Source organism: Tursiops truncatus, chromosome 20, assembly GCF_011762595.2.
Source record: "Tursiops truncatus isolate mTurTru1 chromosome 20, mTurTru1.mat.Y, whole genome shotgun sequence".
NCBI classification, from domain to species: Eukaryota; Metazoa; Chordata; class Mammalia; order Artiodactyla; family Delphinidae; genus Tursiops; species Tursiops truncatus.
The window spans coordinates 8901117-8921899 of NC_047053.1; the positions used below are offsets into that span (position 1 = coordinate 8901117).

General features: G+C 56.6%; 2 protein-coding genes across 17 annotated transcripts; one reads left to right on the forward strand and one right to left on the reverse strand.

Annotated features, from left to right (window-relative positions):
• Positions 1-518: 518 nt before the first annotated feature.
• PLSCR3 (phospholipid scramblase 3) lies at positions 519-12253 on the forward strand. Of its 5 annotated transcripts, none has more exons than XM_033846517.2 (10): positions 519-676; positions 978-1009; positions 1266-1346; positions 7979-8156; positions 8425-8666; positions 8771-8813; positions 8915-9135; positions 9404-9565; positions 11195-11356; positions 11550-12253. In XM_033846517.2, exons 1-10 carry the CDS (start codon positions 592-594, stop codon positions 11604-11606), a joined length of 1263 nt encoding a protein of 420 aa, XP_033702408.2. In that variant the 5' UTR covers positions 519-591; the 3' UTR covers positions 11607-12253. The 5 variants fall into 5 exon arrangements, with proteins under 5 accessions (XP_033702408.2, XP_033702410.2, XP_033702411.2 ...); XM_033846519.2 differs by having other exon boundaries at positions 8915-9072; XM_033846520.2 differs by having other exon boundaries at positions 8915-9042.
• Positions 12246-19845, reverse strand: TNK1 (tyrosine kinase non receptor 1). Of its 12 annotated transcripts, none has more exons than XM_033846506.2 (12): positions 19259-19548; positions 17769-17958; positions 17533-17603; positions 17216-17407; positions 16527-17083; positions 16016-16289; positions 14729-14823; positions 14231-14401; positions 13900-13979; positions 13245-13546; positions 13067-13162; positions 12246-12982 (listed from the first exon to the last, which is right to left on the reverse strand). In XM_033846506.2, exons 2-12 carry the CDS (start codon positions 17929-17931, stop codon positions 12869-12871), a joined length of 2115 nt encoding a protein of 704 aa, XP_033702397.1. In that variant the 5' UTR covers positions 17932-17958; positions 19259-19548; the 3' UTR covers positions 12246-12868. The 12 variants fall into 12 exon arrangements, 11 of the variants coding, with proteins under 11 accessions (XP_033702397.1, XP_073653569.1, XP_033702399.1 ...); XM_073797468.1 differs by having other exon boundaries at positions 17769-17991; positions 19259-19546; XM_033846508.2 differs by having other exon boundaries at positions 16527-16810; positions 16928-17083; positions 17769-19545.
• Positions 19846-20783: the final 938 nt, after the last annotated feature.

Sequence of the window (20783 nt, forward strand, 5' to 3'; positions counted from 1 at the left end):
TCTCGCAGTTAGTGCGGGGGGTGGGGAAGGAAGGAGGGGGTGAACTCTAAGGGGCGGGACATCGTATGAAGGCGGAGCCTTCGGTTCTGGAGGAGGGGCCATTTGGGTAGTGGGCAGGGTTTAACGGTGGTGGGTGGGGCTTGGCTATCCGTGAGGCCGCCTCTTTTTGGGAGTGGGTCTGGTTTAAAGCTGAAAAGGAGGAGCTTGTGGGGAAAGGGGCGGAACTTTGCAAGGGGACCGGGATCTTTGGAAATTGGCCGGAGGTGGGGGGGGGGCGAGGTGTTAAAAGAGGCTACCAACTTGGAAAGTGGGCCAATCCGTGACGCAAATCCTCTAGTCCCGCCCCCCAGCCCCGCCTCCACTGCTCCTCTCCTCCGCTCCTAATTGGTTCTGGTTTCTCCGCCCGCCAGAAGTCTTCGCCACTCAACAGAGGTTTTACAAAGGCCCAAGTACCCGGGTGAGGACCTGGACGCTGAAATGAACACGGACCGGATTGGGCACATGTGGACTTTATTTGCATGGGAGATCGGGATTGGCTGGCCTCTTGGGTGGCCCAGGCGGTGTTCGTCCGGCGCGTGACCGTCCACTGCCATGGCTGGTCTGGGGGCTGCTTTCCGCCGCCTGGGCGCCTTGTCTGGAGCTGGGGCCTTAGGCTTGGCCTCCTACGGGGCGCACGGTCAGGAGGCTGGGGACGGAGCTGGGATTGTGTTGGGGGCGATCTTTAGGGTCTGGTGCAGAGGCGGAGTCTATGGGAAGTGTCGGCCCTCCCATAGACCAGACGACCCGCGGATCCCTAAACCTTTTAAAGTCCCTCAGCCCGGCCCAGTTGGTTCCCAGAACTGCCCAATGCGTGTTTCCACCAATTAGAAGCCTACTGGGGGCGCCCTTTCTCTCCTGCGTCCACCTGGGTCCCCTTGGGAGTGGGGGCGGTCGAGGTTGGCGCTAGGACTGGTAACCTTTGCTTCTCCTTTCCACAGGAGCCCAGTTTCCGGATGCCTACGGGAAGGAGGTGAAGTAACTGCCCTTGGGCTCCTCGGCTTCGGGGCCTATGAGGGCAAAAAGTCTGGGGTCCCTGAGGGAAGTAGGGGAGGGACGGGGCGCGGGCCTTTGTAGCGGCAAGGTATGCAACTCTTGAGGCCTGGGTGCCTGAGGGAGGGGCAAGCTGGGACTTGAGAGGTGGGGTTGAAGGACGAACTCTTGTCCGTTGTGTCCCCCCGGGATCCTTCGTTGCTTAGGAAGTCCCCCCATTTCTCCTTTTCTTACAGCTCTTTGACAAGACCAACAAACACCACTTCTTACACAGCCTGGCCCTGTTAGGGGTGCCCCTGTGCAGAAAGCCCCTCTGGGTAATTCCTCCCACCCCTAACCCTGACCAAGCCCCCCCCACTCCCTCTAGCCTGCCCTGTTCTTACTGGCCTGCGTTCCGCCTTGTATCTCCTTCAGGCCGGGTTACTGCTAGCTTCTGGAACTACCTTATTCTGCACCACGTTTTACTACCAGGCTCTGAGTGGAGACCCCAGCGTCCAGACTTTGGCCCCTGTGGGAGGGAGCCTGCTACTCTTGGGCTGGCTTGCCTTGGCTCTTTGAGCTTCCTTGTGTTTAATTTCTGGGTACTTCCTTTTAGAAGTGGAGCAGGGAGGGGATTAAAAGAGAAAGGCAAATAAAGAACTTTGGAGTCTTTGTTCATCTTAACCTCTTAAAGGAGGAAGGGTAGGGATTGTCAACCTTTGAACTCCTTCCCTTTCCTAAGACCGAATCAGCGAGACTTGGGCCTGGGTGGAGAGTCAGGGTTCACTTCAAGTTAACTTGTTATGAGGTTCTTAAACTGGTGGACATTAGAGTCATAAAGAATGCTTGAAATAATGCAGATTCTTACCAAAGCCCTCTTCAGGGCCTGGCAATCTGTATTCTAATAAGCTCATCTTGTGGTTCTGATGCTCACTAGCATTAATACTAGATTTCTGTAGGGTAGTGGGTTTTCTTTCCTTTTTTAATTTTTTATTGGAGTATGGTTGCTTTACAATGTTGTGTTAGCCTCCACTGCACAACAAAATTAATCAGCTATACACATACAGATATCCCCTCCCGTTTGGACTTCCCTCCCATTTAGGTTACCATGGTGCATTAGGTAGGGTTCCCTGTGCTCTACAGTATGTTCCCATCAGTTGTCTATTTTATACATAGTATCAATAATGTATATGTGTCCATCCCAGTCTCCCAATTCCTCCCACCCCACCCCTTTCCCCCTTGGTATCCGGGTAGACGGTTTTTTGAGCAGCCCCTTACTGTAGAAGTCAGGGTTAAGGCAAGGCGGGATGAGGTGTCATTAGTTACAAAATACTTTGGGGTTCAAAGCAGGGACAGAACATCATGTATTGGGGGTCAGAAAATGCTTCACAGTGCTTGAGATGATTCTTAAAAGAGCTCTGTTGTGTGGCTGAAACAGTGAACAGAGACAGAGGTGGGAGGGGAGGTGTATGGGGCCACCCGAGTCCTCGGTGTGGGATGAGTTTCTGACTTAGGCAGGAGAGGAATGAGAAAAGGTGGCAAGGTGGGCTGGAGTAGCACCTACAGCAGAGAACTGGAGGGTATTTAGTGGGCAATTTTTATTAAACCAGTTCTCATCAAGTGTTGGTCACGTGTCAGACAGACACATGTTACAAGGAAATTGAACCATGCACGAGACAGACACCATGTTTCCCTCGTGGGGTTTCCCATCTGGTATAGGAAACAGACCTTAAACAACTAAACACAAATATATCACTGTGAGGTATGCTATGTGCTTGAAAGAAAAGAACAGGGGGGCTGGAACGATGGGGCAGTGGAGGGTGTGCCCCTTTAGATGGGAAGGCCTCGCAGAGGAGGTCCTGTTGAAGCTGGAACTAACCATGCGCAGAGTGGAGGGGAAGTGTGTTTTTGGCAGAAAGAATACCTGGCAAACAGGCCGAAATGGAGCAGTTTGAAATCCCTGAGGCAGGAGAGAACTGGGCGTGTTGGAGAAAGAGCAAAAGCAGCGTGGCTGACGTGTGGTGAGGTGCTCAGAATTTATTTGCAGCGCAACGGTTAAGTCATTGAAAGGTTTAAAGTGAGAGAGTGCTAGGATCTGATTTATGTGTTTAAAAGATCTGGAGAACCAATCAGAGGACAGCAAGGATGGCAATAGGGAAACCAGCCAGGAGGCCACTAAAGAGGTCCAGGTGTCAGATGGTGACGGTGGCTTGGCCGAGGGTGGAAGAGGTGGTAAAAATGTTCAATTCAGAAGGGGTGAATGAGAGGGAGATTTCTGGTTTATGCACCGGGTTGGATGGAGGTGCTGTTACTTAGATGAGAAATACTGAAGGGTGGGGCAGATTAGAGGGAGGCAGATCAGGAGGTCAGTTTTGGACATGTTGCTTCTGAAATGCCTGGGAGACATCCAGGTGGAGGCACCAAGCAGGTAGTTGGGGAGCTCAGGGAGGTGTCTGAGCTCAGGAGAGAGATCTGGCCTCAAGTTTACTCTGCAACCCACTCTGGTCAGTCTTCTATCCCATCTCTTCCCCATAGATGCCCTTGGAAGGATCCCATGAATCACTATGACCTCTTGGTTGCCAGACCCAGTGGATGATTTTCAGTCTCATCTTCTTCAGCCTCTGCAGCATTTGACACAGTTGGCCACACTGTCCTCGAACACATCCTGTTCCTTCTCTGACACCACTCTCCTGGTCTTCCCTATCTCTGTGGCTCCTCTGCCGGCTTCTTGTCTATACCCAATTTAAATCAATGGTTTCCAATTTTTAATTTAAAAAAAAGTAGAACTCATAGGTATACATATTTTAATTTCACCTTTTAAAATTTCTATTTTTGTGTATATTTTATAAACGTGCATATCTGTATAGTATACTGAGGGGTACATACTTAATTTTTCTGACGGTGTGCATTCAAAAAAGTGCAGACCGTTTAGCTGAGTGAGACGATTTCTAGGTAATTTCATTTGGCCCCATAGCTTTAATTACAATCTGCATATTTCTAAATCCAGAATTTATCTCCGACCCTAGTCCTGGCTAAGCTCCAGACCCTGTAGCAGCTGCAGTGTACAGTGTTCAGTGGAGACCTGCAGGAGTTAAGTGATGAGGGAGAGTGGCGTGTTCCAGACCAAGGCAAGAGCCTTGGAGGCAAGAGAGCCCTGTGCCTTCAAGACCAGAAAGAATTGCTGGTGGCTGGCTTGAAGATCATGAGAGGGTCAGTAGTGAAAGATGAGGACAGACGGGGCCAAATGGTGGAATGCCTTGTGCTGAGAGGTTGGACCCTTCTGAGGGCAATGGGGAGCCACTGAAGCATTTATATCCAGGGAGGAGGCATACACTTGAGGTGTATTAGTAGAGGATCACAATATCTCTTCATTTTAAAGATGAGGGGAGGGATTTCCCTGGTGGTTCAGTGGCTAAGACTCCACGCTCCCAGTGCAGGGGGCCCGGGTTTGATCCCTGGTCAGGGAACTAGACCCCATGTGCGCAACGGAGAGTTCACATGCCGCAACTAAAGAGCCCACAGGCCACAACGAAAAAAAGATCCCACATGCTGGGATGAAGGTCCTGCGTGCCACAACCAAGACCCAGTGCAGCCAAATAATTAAAAAAAAAATTAAATAAAGAGGGGAATTCCCTGGCAGTCCAGTGGTTAGGGCTCTGCGAGTTCACTGCTGTGGGCCTGGGTTCAATCCCTGGTTGGGGAACTAAGATCCTACGAGCCGCACAGTGCGGCCAAAATAAAATAAAATAGAGTAAAAGGCCTCAGGGGGACCTCCAGAGTGGTCCAGAGTGCCAGTGGCAGAGCCGACACTGGATCCCCAGGCTCCTACTTCCCAGTGCAGTGCCCTTGTTGCATTTCCATCCACCTTTCATCTCAGGCAGCATCTGGAGCACAGGGAACCTCCAGCTGGAGGAAACCCTGACATTTGGCATGGCCACCGTCCATGTAATATATCCCTAATACCTTTGCTTTGATCCTCCCTGTGGGTCAGACTCTTGGAAAACCAAGATAAATAAGGACCACGTGGTAATTGGTCCCTATTATTGCTGCACATTGTTACCAGTCTTCTCAACAGTCCTGCAAGTCAGTGGAAAGTGAAGCTAAGAGAGGTGAAGCAACTTCTTCTGTATCATACAGCCAGGACCTGGGGAAGCTGTGATTCAAACTCTCTTCTGTCCAGTTTCCAAAGCTGAGCTTTTTCCTTCTTGTACATACCAAGAAACTCAGATTTCAGCAGTGGAGACAGACCCTTTAAAAAATAATTTGACACAATGTGTTCAGTGTTACAAGTAGATACTGAGGTGGGCTTGTTTGCCTTAGGAGACTGGTAAGACTTTGGCGCATTTGCTGGGTTTTCAGCATGCATAGTTCACCAGAAAAACGGACAAGATTATACTGGTAACAAGTCGAGGAGAACTGGAGTGCCTGGAGCTCAGGATGGAGTGGGCAGGCAGGAAATGACAAAGCAGTAAGAGTGAAGGGTCTCCTGGGCCAAGCCTGAGTCAACTTTGACTTCCCTTTTCCTCACATTCTATATCCAAGCCATCATCAAGTCCTGTTGGCTCAAATACATAACTGGAAACTGACCATTTCTCACCACCTCCATTGCTACCACTCTGGCAGCTGGTCCACGCCACCTGCAAATCTCATCTAGCTTTCTGAAAGAACTTCCCTCTGCCCTTGCCTACCTACAGCCTACTCCGGACAAAGCCGCCTGAGAAAGAGACAGAGAGAAATCCTTCTAACACTGTCACCCTCAGCCTTAGCTGCAATTTAAAATCTACCAGGGAATTCTCAAAAAGTTCCTATGTCTGCACCTCACCCCAGATATTCTAATGTAATTGCTATGAAGTGGGGCCCAGCTAGAGGTATTTTTACAGCACCCCAGATGATTCGAACTTGTGGCCAGGGTTGAGGAACACTGTCTCAGTATGTAAATCTCATATCTCTTCTCTGGCCAACACTTTCCATTCCACTCAGAGTAGAAGCCAATGGTCTACAGGGCTGTATGTGATCTGGCCTCCTGTGATCTCTCTTTCCTCCCCCTCATTCATTCCATTCCAGCCACACTGGCCTTTTGGTTCACTGAACAAACAAGGCACACTTCTACCTCAGGGCCTCTGCCCTTGTTCCCTCTGTCTGAAAAACTCTTCACCCAGAAGTCTGCATGGCTTAATCCTTGACCTCCTTTAGGTCTTTGCTCAGCCATCACTTTCTAGTCTTCCCCCTATAAAATTGCAACTCTTGTCCACCATTCTCTGTCCTTCTTATCCTGCTCTATTTTTCTTTATAGCACTTGTCACCGTCTGACTTCTGATGTATTTTAAGTACCTTGTCTGTCTCTTCCTCACTAAAATGTAAACCCCAGGAGACTGGGAATTTTTAAAAACTGCTAAATATTTCTATTACCTGTCTGACATATAGTAGGGGCTCATTAAATCTCTGTTGAATAACTGAACTTCTGTATGTCTGTGTTTTGGTGGAGGCTGGCACGTGGTTTGGGCCAGGTAGAATCTGGGGCACTAAGGGATACCAGGGGAGAGGTCCAGCATTTGGGTTTGAAGATGATGACTGAAGCTGTAGGACCAGCCCAGAGGAACATGGACATAGGGACAAAGGAGCCGCCAAACCTGCTTCTCCCCATGTGCATCTTGATGGGTGAGACCTCCATCTGCCTGGTCACCAGACAGGCACCTGAGGTCATCCTGGACTCCTCACCTCCACATCTCACTTCCCAAACAAGTTCCATATTATTGTCTAAATATCTCCAAAATCTGCCACTTCTGTCCACGCTATCACAACCATCCTCTCCCCCAGACTACTGCCAACCCAGCCTGGGGGCCTCTGTTGGTCTCCACCATACAGGTTAAATGGTTTTCCTAAAACATCTGACCTTCTCCCTCTGACTGAAAATCTTTCAGTGGGCTCCCCACTGCCCTGGGGGCCAAAGCGCAGCTCCCACAAGGCCCTCTGTGCACGTGGGCCGGACTCTGAACTCATCTCTTGCCGCTCAGCCTATAGGCCCCCAAGGCGCAGGACTTCCTCTCACCTGCGGGCCTGGGCTCAGGACTCAAACAAAGCGAAAGAAGCGATTCTTGTTGGAAGAAGGCTTTCCTGCGGACCGCGCTGTCTTCTCTGGCCCCCCTGTGCCTCACCTCACGCCCACTCGTTACTGACACTGTCTGGCAGTCTATCCCCCGTGTGGCTGGGGGCGCCTGAAGGAAGTACTATAATTGCAACGGGTCTGTGTGGGTCACTGCTACGTCAGGGAAAGGAGACTAGCAAGGTTGCCCCAGGGAGGCAGAAGGGGAGCCAGGAGTCAGTCCTAGAAGCCAATGGGTGAGTGTGCAGGGTGTTCCGCTGCGTCAGCGAGGCCCGAACCGCCCTCGGGAGGAGGAGCCTGGGCTCCCGAGCCGCGCAAGCGGCCCTCGTTCCCACCAAGGGGCACTGACCACTCTGCGCCCGCAGGCCTGGCGGGAGTCGCAGGGCTAGGGCTCACCCGGCTACCCTCGCAGGCGAGCTTCATCTCTGGGCTTCTGCATCCGAGCGGAAAGGGCGGGGACGCCCGCCAAACCGTGAAGCGGGTGGCCTGAAGTCCCGGCGCCGCAGGAGAGCCGGCAGTCTTCCTGCGCAAGCGCTCTGCTCAGCTAGGAGGGGCGGGGCCTGGACGGGTCGGGGGGTGGAGTCAGCTCCTGGGCCCGCCTCCACCAGCTCCCGAGAGCTGCAGAGTGCTGGGCACCCGGGCTATACTAGGGGCTTCAGGTGAGCAGGGGGAACGGGTCAGGAGACCTCCCTTGAGGTGGGGCCGTCGGTCTGACTGCGGGTCCATCTGTCCTGCCGTCTGCCAACAGCCGCCTCTGCGGAGAATGAGAGAACAAAGGGAGGGGGCGGTTCTGGGGCCCCCGAGGGAATCCAGGGTCCCAGGGCCCCCGCCTTGCCCGCTGACACTTTCGGTTTCTCCCCGAGTCAGAAGCGCCGCTCTAGAGACCCTGGGCCGGCGCTGGGCGCAGCTGCCGCTCTGCGTTTGCCTGTCCATCTTTGTGTCTGTCTTTGTGTCTGTCTGGCTGTCTCCGAGCTTGCCTCCACTTCTAGAACTAAGCCTCCGGGACAGCGACATCCCGCGAACCCTCGCCCTTCTCCCATGGCAGGTAAGTGGTCGCAAGGCCGAGGGTCTCCGTTATCCGCCCCCCCGCCACGGACTTGGGAACCCGGTGTCGGACGCATCCTCCGGGAATGTGCTCGGACTGGCTGTGTGGGGCCCCTCCCTTCCTCCCGAGAAGCCGCCGCCCTGCTCCCCCGCCCCATCTTTCTCATTCTCTTCCCACCACATTTTCCCCGCAGCCTCGCGGCCCATGGGCCAAGGGGTAAAGAGATGAGGTCGGGGGCCCCTTCTAACCTACTCCTGTTCCCCCACAGGCTACTTGCCCCCCACAGGCTACGCCCCTTCGCCCCCACCTCCCTACCCTGTGACCGCTGGGTACCCGGAGCCGACGCTGCATCCTGGGCCCGGGCCGGGGCAGGCACCAATGCCCGCCCACGTGCCTACCCCTGCGCCCGGCTTTGCTGTCTTCCCCTCGCCCGGCCCTGGGGCCCCGGGACCAGCTGCCCCCTTTTTGCCACTGCCAGGGGTGCCTTTTGGCCTCGAATTCCTGGCGCAGGTGAGTGAGAGGGAGGGAGGGAGGGAGGGAGGAGTGACAGGGAGGGGACCCAGGCGACTAGGCCGGCCAGCTGATGTCTGCGCGTTCCCCTACTCTCTTTCCAGATTGATCAGATCTTGATTCACCAGAAGGCTGAGCGGGTGGAAGGTGAGTGAAAGGAGGAGTATGTTGGGCCTCGTGACGGGGGCAAATAGTGGGCTCTTGGGCAGGCGCTGGTGTCCGAGCCTCAGTGTGTCACCCCTTGGCAGCGCTCCTGGGCTGGGAGACCTGTAACCGCTACGAACTGCGCTCGGGAGCCGGACAGCCCCTGGGTCAGGCGGCAGAGGAGAGCAACTGCTGTGCGCGGCTATGCTGTGGCGCCCGCCGGCCCCTGCGTGTACGCCTGGTGGACCCCGGGGACAGAGAGGTGCTGCGCCTGCTCCGCCCCCTCCACTGTGGCTGCAGCTGCTGTCCCTGTGGCCTCCAGGAGGTGGGCGGGGAAGGATGGGGCCAGGGAGAAACTTGGGTAGGGGGCAGGCCGATGACCAGGGCACGACCGGGATGAGGCATGAAATGAGGCGTGCCTCCTGTGGGAGCTGGGCTTAGGTGGGATGGGAGGTCTAGTGAGAGGGATGACAGGTGGTCTAGTGAAGGGGATGGGGGGTCTTGTGAGGGGAGACAGGTGATAAAGCTAGACCGGTGAGCGCTTGGGCCAGGGTGCCTGGCTAGGCAGTGATCCTGTCTGCTGCCCACTCCAGATGGAAGTACAGGCTCCACCAGGCACCACCATTGGCCACGTTCTACAGACCTGGCATCCCTTCCTCCCCAAGTTCTCCATCCAAGACGCTGACCGCCAGACCGTCCTGCGAGTGGTGGGGCCCTGCTGGACCTGTGGCTGTGGCACAGACACCAACTTTGAGGTATCAGGAATAAGGGGAGATTCCTGGGACCTTCAGAAACCGAGATGATCCGTGCGGCAGGATGGCCAACAGGACGGTCAAGAGCTCATCAGTCCAAATCCACTGTGGTGCCTACCACATTTCCAGTTTTCCTCTATTCAGAAATAGGATGGCCCACGGTCTTATAAAAATATGGCAAAGAGGGTTTCACCTTAAGGGCCAATGCTGATTGTGACCTGCAGCCCTGTGTTGAGGGAGAAAAAAAATCTAAGGTCAGGCTGGATTTAGGGTGAAGGATGCTTACTGAGTGTACCATGGGCTGGGCCCGCATGGCCGCTGTGTGTGAGTTCATGAGCCCAAGCCCTGGAGCAAGCACTAATTTAACTTGTTAACATCCTGTGGCTTGCCCTGCCAACCGATAAGTCCAGACGTCCACCCACCCACCCCCAGCCTGGAATCCTTCTTACCATGCATTTCAATCACCAACCTGGAGCCTGGAGAACCCAAGTGATGACCATTTCAAAGTAAGGCCTGGGAAACACCTTACTTTCTAGAAGACAGAGGCACTTGAATATCTGTGTAGATAAGGGAGAAACAACAGGTGTATCCCAGTAGACTTTCCAAGGCTTCTGATGATGTGCCTTATCTTAGGTTACTTTTAAAAACTGAGTCACCTTGGTAGCTGGGGGAAGGTTCTGTGATGGGAACTGGTTGGGAAAGAGGTAACTGGGTGAACTCTGGTTGGGAATATGTAGATCGTGGGGTTCTCAATGGGCCAGTCTTCCTTTTACATAATTATGAATGGTCCACATTTGGGGCTGCACTGGGACCGCAGGGCTGGCTGGGAGAGGCCCTACCCACCCTGGGACTGGTCTGCAGGAAACGGCCCAGGGCTGTAGGAGCATGCGGGAAGGAGATGGGAAGGACATCGCTCTAGTTCTAGCCACTGGAGAATGAGCATAGGAAAAAGTCCAGGGAGTCACGGTGAATTACCATCCACACTGGCAGGGCCTGTTGCTGCTGGGCCTAGGGAGGCCAGTGGAAATCCTGGTCCTCAGAGGCCACTTTCTGCTGTCCCCTCCCCCCACTAGATGGGCTTGGATCCACCCTGGATGAGGCTTGCATGCCATGCTAGAGTCCTCCCTACCTTGCAGATGCGAGGACGACAGGCACCCCTTTGGGCCTTCTAGCAGCCTGGTCGGCTGGTAGAGTGCAGCCAGGCATTCAGCAGCCTCCCTTGCCGGCTTGGCCAGGCTACTCTGTGCAGGGCACAAACTGCACGAACCGTGGGCGGCAGGGACTTTGGTAACCAAAACAAACCTAGTGCCTGGCCATCCCCTAAGGAGATTAGACTGTATTGTGCTTCTGTTTCTCCCAGCACTGATGTCTAATAGTCATACGTGGCCTTTCAAGAACAACGGATCTGAGCCTGCAACCTGATTTTTGCTGTGTACTCACAGTGTGACCTCGGGTGCCTCAGTTTCCCCAGATGTCACATGGAAACCCAAGGCTTTGGGAGGACTCGCTAGGTGTAGAGCCTGCACAGTTCGTATGTGGTGACTGTGGGAGTGAGACTGGATGCCGATGAGATCAGGCACATCCTCCCCATGCGGGTCCTCCCTCCCTCCCTCTTTCCTTCTCTCCTGCCAGGTGAAGACTCCAGATGAATCCCGCAGTGTGGGCCGCATCAGCAAGCAGTGGGGTGGGCTGCTCCGAGAAGCCCTCACCGATGCAGATGACTTCGGCCTGCAGTTCCCACTGGACCTGGATGTGAGGGTGAAGGCTGTGCTGCTGGGAGCCACGTTCCTCATTGTGAGTCGGGGCCCCCGCCCCTGCCCCCCGCTGCCCTTTTGCTCTCACTCTGAGGTTTTGAGCACTTCTTGGTCTCCTGCTAGGAGAGGGTTAGGGACAGAGTCTATGGGGGCTTGTGGTTCCAGACCTGGGTTGTGATTCCTGAGCCAGGCTGGCCCAGCCAGATCTCCTGCTGACCGTGCCCTTCCCTCAGGACTACATGTTCTTCGAGAAGCGAGGAGGCGCTGGGCCCTCTGCCATCACCAGTTAGAGGCCACCTCGGGGTGAGGAGACCATCATCTCAACCAGAATTCAAGATGGTCACCTGCCCTGGCCCCGCCTCAGAGGCAGCCCCTTTCCCTCCATGTGCACTGCAGGGGAGAGACAGGGCTGCCTGAGAGGCTGGAGGCTTGGTGCCCCATGCCTCCCCTACTCCCCTGGCCTGCTTCACCTGTAGCCCCTCCGGAAGGGTATGTACGAGAGCCCTTCCCCTGCTACTTCCCACCACTGCCTCCAGCAGACCCTCAGCACACGGGCGTATCGGCTTTCCAACTTTCCCTGCTGACTTTCTCCCAACCCCCTCCAGGGCCTCTGCTCCAGATGAGGCCTTAGAGTGCAGGGTTTTATGACAGGGCTGGGGTGGGGAAGGTCAAGCAGCACCGAAGACGGCTGACCCGGTCACCCTCTCCCCGCATCAGCTTGGCCAATTAGTTCAGCCTCAGATGATGGCGCTCTGAGGGGGATCCCTACCTCCCCCGCCCCGATAGCTATAGGGCCAGAGCCCCGATGCCGACTTCCTCTCCCTCAGCTGGTGCTTGCTGCAACTTCCTGTGCCTTACCACCCCTTCCTACCCCTTCCTTAGGAAGGAGGCTGCATCTTTGTATGTTATATTCGTATAAACTTTGTAACTTTTTGGACATTGGAAGATGTATGTAGTGGGAGAGGGCAGGAGAAAGAGTTGGGTGTGGGAGGAAACAAAGGGAAATATGACAGCTTGGATGGGCGGGGGCTGGCCCATCTCCTAATCCATGCTGCCAGGATCAAGTGTCCTCGAGTCCAGGAGAGCCACTTTCATCACCCATGATGGCCCCAGACAAAGCCAAGGCAGTTTGGTCCATATGCCCCGAGTCAGGATGGCTGCTCCCACACAGCCCAGTGTGGTAGCTGATGGCAGTTCAGGATGCTTGTTCCCGCGGCCCAGAACGGCCTCTTGCTCATCTTCTGTAGCGATAGAAGCTTCCCATGGGTGTGACGTGTCGCAGCTCTGTTCCTCCAAGTCCTCCTTTGTTGGGAATGTGGTGGGCAGAGTGCACTAGATCCTCCTATGGCCAAGGGAGCTCACGCCCTCAGAGACCAACGGGCAGGGTGAGGAGACACTCACCAGTGCCCGATCCTGGGCTCCTCCGGTACCTGCCCGTGGCAGGCTCTCCCCAGGTGGGAACACACCCTGTCAGGACCTTGTTCCGGTTCTGCTTGGTCCCACGTGACCAGGCCCTTGGTCCATCTGGTGTCTGTGCCCAAAGGAGCAGAGCTCAGGGCCGTGCCAGGACGTAGCGACTGGCGGCTGAGAGGTCCCACTGGTAACGCTCCAGGATGCGCCGGCAGTCCGCTCTGGACCAGCTGCTGAGATAGAATAGCTGGTCCACCTGTGGGGACGAGAGGAAAGGCAGCTGGCGGCCAGAGGGCCAGGCTGGGAGGGGCAGGGACCCGAGAGAAGGGTGTGGCTGTACCTTGAGGTTCCGGATGGCAGAAGCCACGTCACCCCCGGTGGCTCTTAGAGCCTCCTGGCACTCCTGGTGAGTGACTCCATGCACGCTCAGCTCCACCTGCCGGGGACAAAGCCCCACTTAGGCCCTTCGCCAGCCCGTAGCCCCTTCTGGACACCAGGACTCTTCAGGGAGACCTCACCTCCATAATCCTCCTCTGCAACTCGGGGTCAGGCAAGGGTCCCCCAGAGGGGACGGCGGCTTTGCTGGCTCCAGGCGCTCCCACAGGGTGACTGTGTAGGGGTTCTCTTTTGGGCCAGGGAGGCCGCTCCCTGGGAGGCTGGCTGGGCTGGGAAGAGGAGCTGGTGGCTATCAGGGAGCGGGGGGGCACGCCTGGGGGTCCCTGGGGCACAGTTCTGGCATGTCGAAGTTCGGGGGAGCTCGACCCACCTCCTGTGGGGCGGGGGCCCAGGGACAGAACCGACTCCAGACTCTTGGAAATGCCTACACATTTGAGAAAAAATAACTTGAGAGAAAGCCCAGCTGCCTTCTTCCCATTCTCTGGCTATCTGTACTGTCCTCGGGGTGGTCTTCGTGTCGGGGGGACAAGAAACTAGGTGTGCAGGATGGACGCCCAGGCCGAAGCAGCTGAGGGTCCAAAGAACTGCCAGGGCTGCAGTGGGGAGATGCTGTCTGAAGTACAGCCAGGATGTCAGCAGGCAGAATGGGGGCCAGGAAACCACAGGTGGGGAAATCATATCTGCACAGGCAGGGCTTCAGAGCAGGGGGCATCGCCAGAGGCTTGTCCTTGACGTCCTCGGAGACCCTGGAAGCCCTGTCCCCACCGCCATGCCCACCTTTCGTCCTCTGCAGGGCCACATCCCTTCTCTGGCCCCGAGCTGGAGGGGGATCCCGAAGCTTTACCTTCACTCTGTCCCTGTTGGAGAGTGTTCCAGTTCGTTCTCCACACCCCCCAGCCCTACCCCATATAGCAGTGCCCTCTCCCAAGGAATCTCTGGGGCTTCCAGGCAGGCCGAGACCCAGAGTGGAAGCTCCAGCGGGAAGGCAAGTCCAGCCTCCCCCCCAGCTTTACCCCATCTGCCTCCCCAGGCTCCCCTTCCAGAGAAGTTGCTAGACTTGGTTGGTTCCCCCAGTCCAGCTCTGCCCCCAACTGTATCAGGTCCTCACCCATCTATGTTTCCCTGGCGTCGCTCTCCCCGGGCAGGGGAGCCTCTGAGGACTGGACGGGTGGCTGGTGAGTCTACCAGCGTCACTGCCGAGGCTGGGAAGTTGCCCGCTTTGAATGTGCGACCATTCTGGCCCTTCCAGGTTGTGGAGTCGGGGCTGTGGGAAGAGGCGCTGGTGAAGGGGATGGGAGCCAGGGGAGAGTGAGGGCTGGGCTCCAGCCCACATTCAGCTCACAAGCTGTGCGCCATGGAGCTGCATCTGCCTGGAGGAAGGGAAGCTTTTTTTCTCTCTAAAACAAAAGGGCTCTATGGGCCAGCGGTGGCTCCAGCCCGGAGGCCAGGACTGTGGTGGAGCTCTCGGGGCCCAGTGGGGAGAGGAGGAGATGAGGCAGAGCATTGGGGTTCAAGCAGCTGGGGAGAAGCTGAGCTGGGACCAGGGCCAGGAGGGTGGGGAGGGAGTCCTCCCCCTGGGGATGGGTGGGAGGCACGAGGCCCTCACCTGCCCTCGATGATAGTGATGGGGTCACCAGGCTCCATCCTCAGGGCACCGGGCTCTGTGACGTCCCTCACACAACGTCCCTCAGGAGGCCAGGCCTATAGAGACAGGAGGAGAGGGTGGCTGGGCTTGTGGCCTGAGTCAGAAGGGTAATATCATGGGAACAGAGTGGAGACTGTTCGTGTACCCACTAAGCAAACCCATACCAGGTATGTACTCTGTCCTGGCCCCAGGGTGGGACTGTCCCTGTCCCTCAGTTGTAATCCAGTGGAGAAGGCAGACCTGGATTCCATGCCAAGCTGGACACAGCCCAGGGGTCAAGGAGCAACAAAGGGGGACCCTGCCTCTACCTAGGGGACCAAGGGGAGAGTCACCCTGCACACTGCTTTTACTCCACACCCAGGCCCATCATATCTGCCTCCCAAGCACCTCTGGGAATTTTCCACTTCACCATAGCACCACTGCCTCGACCCTCGTCCAGACCTCTTCATCTTACTTCTGCTTCACAGCCACTGTGGCCTACTGGTTTTTCTACCTTCAGTACCGTCCTTCTAATCCATTCTTGCACCAAACCAGAGTGACATAACCTGGAAATGTGGCTTATAACTCCCCTGCTCACAGCCCTTTCCATGGCCCCCAGGTGCCCTCAGAGTTAAGGACTAAACTCCTTTAATAGTAGAGTATATAGTGATTTAGGGCACAGCGCTGAAGTCATATTGACTGATTCAGATCTCCATCCTCCACTTCCTGTGTGACTTTTGGCAAATCGCTTAAACTGTCAGTGCCTTAACTGCCCCCTCTCTAAAATCGAGCTGGGTTGTTGTGAGGATTAAATGAGTGAACATGTATAAGGATACACGTAAGGCACTTAGTACAGTATCTTACACAGATCGAGTGCTCTAGGTGTTAGCGCTGGTTATTTACCGTGTCTCACAAGTCCCTCCTTGGTGCACCCCTAAGATGCCTCTGCCACCTTAATCACCGTACTTCCCCCTCCCACGCTGAACCTTTCCTCTGCCTGTCAAACACCCACTACATCCTACTGCTCTGGGCTCTGGGCTTCCCTCTCTCTGCTCCAGCCCCCGGCCCTTCAGCCTGCATCCACTAGACCCCAGCTGTCTCTCTGGGGCTCTGAGCACCCTGAAGGCAGGGACTGGATCTGCTTCGTTCAGAGCCAAGTCCCAGACCCCAACCCGGGAACCAGTATACATTAGTCTTGTGCATGGAACCCTAGGAGAGGGAACGGAGGGAAAAGAGACTGAGTGTTTCTGGGGAGGCAGGAGTTCCCACCTCTTGGAGCAGCCCTTCTAGGTAGGAAAAGGTGGGCCGGTCAGCAGGGTGGGGGGCCCAGCAGCGCAAGGCGAGGGCGTAGAGGGCCCTGGAGCAGAGCGGAGGCCTACGCAGGCGGGCTCGGTCCTTCTCCAGCCGCTGCAGGATGAGGTACGGCGGGACCCCGGCCCAGGGCTCCTCGCCCCCGGAGAACATCTCCCACAGCGTCACCCCAAACATCCACACGTCCGAGGCAGAAGAGAAGGCCCCGTGGCGCAGGCTCTCCGGCGCACACCTGCGGAAGCAGAGCTGAAGGGGGCTGGATGTGTGCCGGGTGTGTGCCCCGGAGCGCCCACCTGCCACTGGGCACGCCCCTTTAGTGCGCCCGCCGTGGTGTTCAGAAGTCCTCCTTTCCTGGCTCTTCCAGACCCGACGACGACTCCTCCAGTCCACGCCTCCCTCAGAGGACCAGCCCCTCCGCACCACCTCAGCTCCTGCCCTTCAGATCCCTCCCCTCCGCCCGACCCCTCACCAGGCGTAGGGGATGCGGCGGGGTCCGCCCATGACGTAGTGGCCGTGAGCGCCGCCCAGCGGCCGCACCAGCCCGAAGTCAGCCACCTTGATTGTGCGCGGTGAAGCCAGCAGCAAGTTGCGCGTAGCAAGGTCTCGGTGCACCAGCCCGCGGGCCCCCAGGTACGCCATGGCCCCCGCCACCTGCCGCAGGAAGAGGCAGAGCAAGGCCACGGGCAGCGGGGGCGTGGGGGCCGGGGCGGTCAGGCGTGCGTGCAGGGAGCCCAGGGGCGCCAGCTCCATCACCTGTGGGAGCACAGCCGTGCGAGCGGTGGTCCGGCCACACGAGACCCTGGCGCTCACCCTCCTGTCGCACATCGGCCCCCGGGACTGTCCCGGGAGCTGGCGTCTGGGTCTGCTCACCATCTGCAGAGGCTGGCCCAGTACGAGGCCGTGCAGACACAGCAAGTGTGGGTGTTCCAAGTTCATCATGATGGATACCTCTCGCAGAAAGTCCCCTAGCTCAGTGCCCTCGGGGCCTTCGGGACCCACCCGGAGGGACTTGACAGCCACTGGGACCTGGGGGTGGGGGGAAGCACCAGCAGGCAACGTAGGGAACAGTTAAGCCAAGGCCAGAGCAGAGGGGCACACAGAACAGAGGGAGAAGCTGACCCAGGTACCCAGAATGAAGTGGGCTCCCTGGAGACTCACAGCCTTGCCACTGGGCAGTGTCCACAGCCCTCGGTGCACCACACCAAAGCAGCCGGAGCCCAGAAGCTCCCCTCTGCACACAGCCCGGTCTGGGATCAGACACTTGAGTCCCCCATCTGGCTCAGGGAGGGATGGAAGGCTGTCTGAGGGTGGGGTGGTCTCCTTCTGCCCTGGGGCAAAGCCCCCAAGGATCTGAAACAGTGGTGGAAATCACGTGTGTGGAACCCTGCATACATCCTTCTCTGCCACTCAGCCCAGCCCCTGCCGGGGCCTGAGCTGGCCCTTTAAGCCTCTCACCGCCGCCCCAAAACACACACCTTGTAGACCCAGTTCTTAGACTTGAGCCCCGAACGGTGCCTCTTCAGAGCTTCAGCCAGTCTACGCTGGGCTGGGGGAGGCCAGAATCAGAGGGATGGGGTAATGGGGGAGGCGGGGAGCAGGATGCAAGGGATTTACAGGCAAGGAGGGGGCTGGTGGGTGTGGTGGGGGGGGAGAGTAGCAACTAACAGGCTGCGGAAGGAGACAGCGGGGCCTTGGGGCAGGGGACCCTCACCAGGCCGGCCCATGCCAACGCCGTCCAGATCCTCAGGTCTTACAAAGTCGAAGTGCTCTGGCCGAGTGACATTAAGCTCCTCAAGGATGGGTCGGTAAAACTGGGCCAGCTGGACGTCCTGGAGCAGCCGGAGCAGCCACAGGGAGCCCGCCTCGTGGAGCATGTCTGGAGGAGGAACCCCTGTGGTGCCCTGTCCCCCAGACACATGGCCCAGGGTGGGCACCTGAGACACTCAGGAACCAGAGACATGGTTGCCTGCTCCACCCTCAACCCCTCAGAAATACTCAGGTACAGAGGGAGGGACACCAGAACCAACCAGGATTCCTGCCCCTCACACACACAAACCCCAGGAAGAATGTTCTCCTCACACCTAAGATTTCAGCGCTGCACAGACTCCAGGTGTGTGGCCCTGCTCACTTTGAGCTATTATGACACACTGCCCATACCCCTAGGCCACCCAGATTCACCACCTTTTAAGCCTGAGGTGCACCCTTGTACACACCCACTCAGGTACACCTGAGACATCCTGACCCACCACATACACTCCAGAGATGCCCAGATACACTAACCACACCATGCCTGAGATACGCAGGTACAACACACACACACACACACACACACACACTCACACACTCCTATAGATATGATGCAAAAGACACCTGAGACACCCAGATACATGTCCTCTCAAAGCTGAGGCATTCCAGTATACACTGCCGTAGAACACCAGGTTTCCTGCCAGGTACCCCTCACACACACCTACTTGAGACATGTTGAGTTCACTGCCTCCAAGATACACCGCCTCATGTCTGAGACACCCAGGTCCACACAAACACACACAAGGCATCAAGTTACGGTGTCCACACATACCTACGTTATGTGGGCAGACTGCCTCCTCTGCCCAGAGACGCCCAGGGTCATTGCCTCCTCTACACCCGAGGCAGCAACATTTGAGATCAAATCGGGCATTTGTGATGGGCGGTTAAGCTCAGGTACTGCTCAGAGCCACCCAGTCTGCCAGGTGCACAGTCCCTTCCACACCCACCTGAGCTCAGCTCCAGGTACAGAGCCTGGCCGGCACACCTGAGTCACTCGCTCTAACCTGGCTCCAGGGCAACTCCACCAATCTTTATTAAGTAAGGCTCTAGGTGATCTGGGTGCCGGCTGCCTGCACACACACCTGGCCCCCTCCCTCCCCGTACTTAGTGAAGGCCGGAAGAAGCGGAGGACCCCAGGCAGGGTCTAGATGGACACTCGGAGGTGGCGAGGAATCGAGCACGAGCAGGGGCGGGGAAGGCGAAAGCCCAGGACGCTGGGAGACCAGCACCAGTAGCCAGGTGAGAAGGGGAAAGCACGAGATGGGGGACAGGAGGAGACGCGCCCGCGGAAGGTAAGGACTGGGGAGGGGAGGCTCAGCACCCGCGGACGCGCTCCCAAGCGACCGCCGCCCCTCCAGCCCGCTCGCCAGCGCCCCTCCCTCTCCTGACCCTCACCTCGCGAAGGCGGAAGCGGCGGCTGGGGAGCCTCCCAGGCTGCCGGGACTAAATCCCGAGGAGGGCGGGACGGAGGCCGCGGGGGGCGGGGCCTGGCGGCGTGGCCCGGGTCCACCGGTGGACTAGGTGAGGGCGCCTGGCGGCCGGTCCTCAGCCAGGCCAGATCCTGAGAAGCCTCCCTTCCCCTGTCCTTTGCTCGCCTCCTTCCCACCCTCTCTCCACCTTCCCACCCCCTTTTCAGACTTCTCCAAAGAACTTCTCACCCCTCCCTGGACTTCCTCCTCGGTATCCCGTCTCCCCTACCTCCTCTTACCAAGTCCTCCACCTCTCTCAAGCAGAGCCCCACCCCTTAAATGAATACGCACCTAGTAGAGATATCCCGCCCAGGCCCCGGGAATATAAGGCTAAACAGGACATAGTCGCAGCCCCCTAGTAGGGGAGAGGGCTTCCTGGCACTCTGATGGAGGAAGCCGGCCTGGTGCAGCGGCCTTGGGAAGGGCGCCACGGCGGAGGTGTTGATGGTGGTGCACGAAGTCAGCTCCCAGCCCGGACAGAGTCTAAGACTGAAGCCATTGGCGTTTTCCCAGCTCTGAATGTCCTTTTCCCCGTCTAATGTGCTGCCCCTGAAAAAGACCATTTGGGGAGCTCCGCAGGGTGGAATCTGTGGGGATTCTTGTGGAGGGGGCTGGGGGTGGAGACAGCTTCTGAGTGGCTCCTCAGCCCCATCCCAGCTTGGTACCTGGTCTTGGTGATCAAGGGCGGCACTCCATGCCTCAGGGCGTGCATTCCCATCACTGGCACTTCCTGGCCTCATTCTGGCATAAGCCCCTCCCCACATGTCACCTCTGCTGACCCCAGGACCCAGTATGGTGCAACTTGGCCTGTGAGGCAGGGACACAGTCTGGCTCAAAGAAGGCTCTGAGGAGAAGGATGCTCTCTCCTTTTCCCTCAGGGGTCCCAGGGAGGAAGCCATCAGCCTTAGGACATCTGGCCTGTCTCCTTCTGTCTCAAGGAAGGATGTGTAAGCATAGCAGCTGCTGTCCCCAGAGTCCCTTGGGAGGAAAAGCCCACCTCATCTTGGTAAACACATGGGAAAATCCAGCCTTAATGGGAAAAAAAATCATAGTTCACAGTTCTACTTCTGTGGTTTTCTTGCCAATTCTCTTGCCCTCCAACCAGGCCAGGTGACAGATGTGATTGTTCCCTCCACATCTGTCATCTCTGATATACTGTGGGCTAGCTCCACACAGTAGGGGCTGGATCTGTCTTGTTCCTCCTAAGGTACTTGGGACAGTGTAGGCATATCATAGGTGCAATGCATATTGGTTATGAAGAAGACTGCTCAATCTAATTGTTATTCCTTTGTAGGTGATCTGTCTTTTCTCCCTGCTTTTAAGATATCATTGGTGTTTTATAGTTATATTACAAAGAGTCTAAGTATGGATCCCTTTCTATTAATTCTATTGTATTTCCTTTGTTTATGAATTCATATCTTTCACCAGTTTTGGAAAATTATCAGCCAGTA

What these genes read in the sequence shown, in the direction of transcription:
- TNK1 (XM_033846506.2), bottom strand. Translation starts at nt 17,931, where the DNA reads ATGCTCCACGAGGCGGGCTCCCTGTGGCTGCTCCGGCTGCTCCAGGAC. An exon ending in CTAAGAACTGGGTCTACAAG is followed by an intron (nt 17,408 to 17,532) that starts GTGTGTGTTTTG and finishes CCACTGTTTCAG; the next exon opens with ATCCTTGGGGGCTTTGCCCC. An exon ending in TAGAAGGGCTGCTCCAAGAG is followed by an intron (nt 14,824 to 16,015) that starts GTGGGAACTCCT and finishes CTGTCTCTATAG; the next exon opens with GCCTGGCCTCCTGAGGGACG.
- PLSCR3 (XM_033846517.2), top strand. Translation starts at nt 592, where the DNA reads ATGGCTGGTCTGGGGGCTGCTTTCCGCCGCCTGGGCGCCTTGTCTGGA. An exon ending in GCCTCGAATTCCTGGCGCAG is followed by an intron (nt 8,667 to 8,770) that starts GTGAGTGAGAGG and finishes CTCTCTTTCCAG; the next exon opens with ATTGATCAGATCTTGATTCA. An exon ending in GTCCCTGTGGCCTCCAGGAG is followed by an intron (nt 9,136 to 9,403) that starts GTGGGCGGGGAA and finishes TGCCCACTCCAG; the next exon opens with ATGGAAGTACAGGCTCCACC.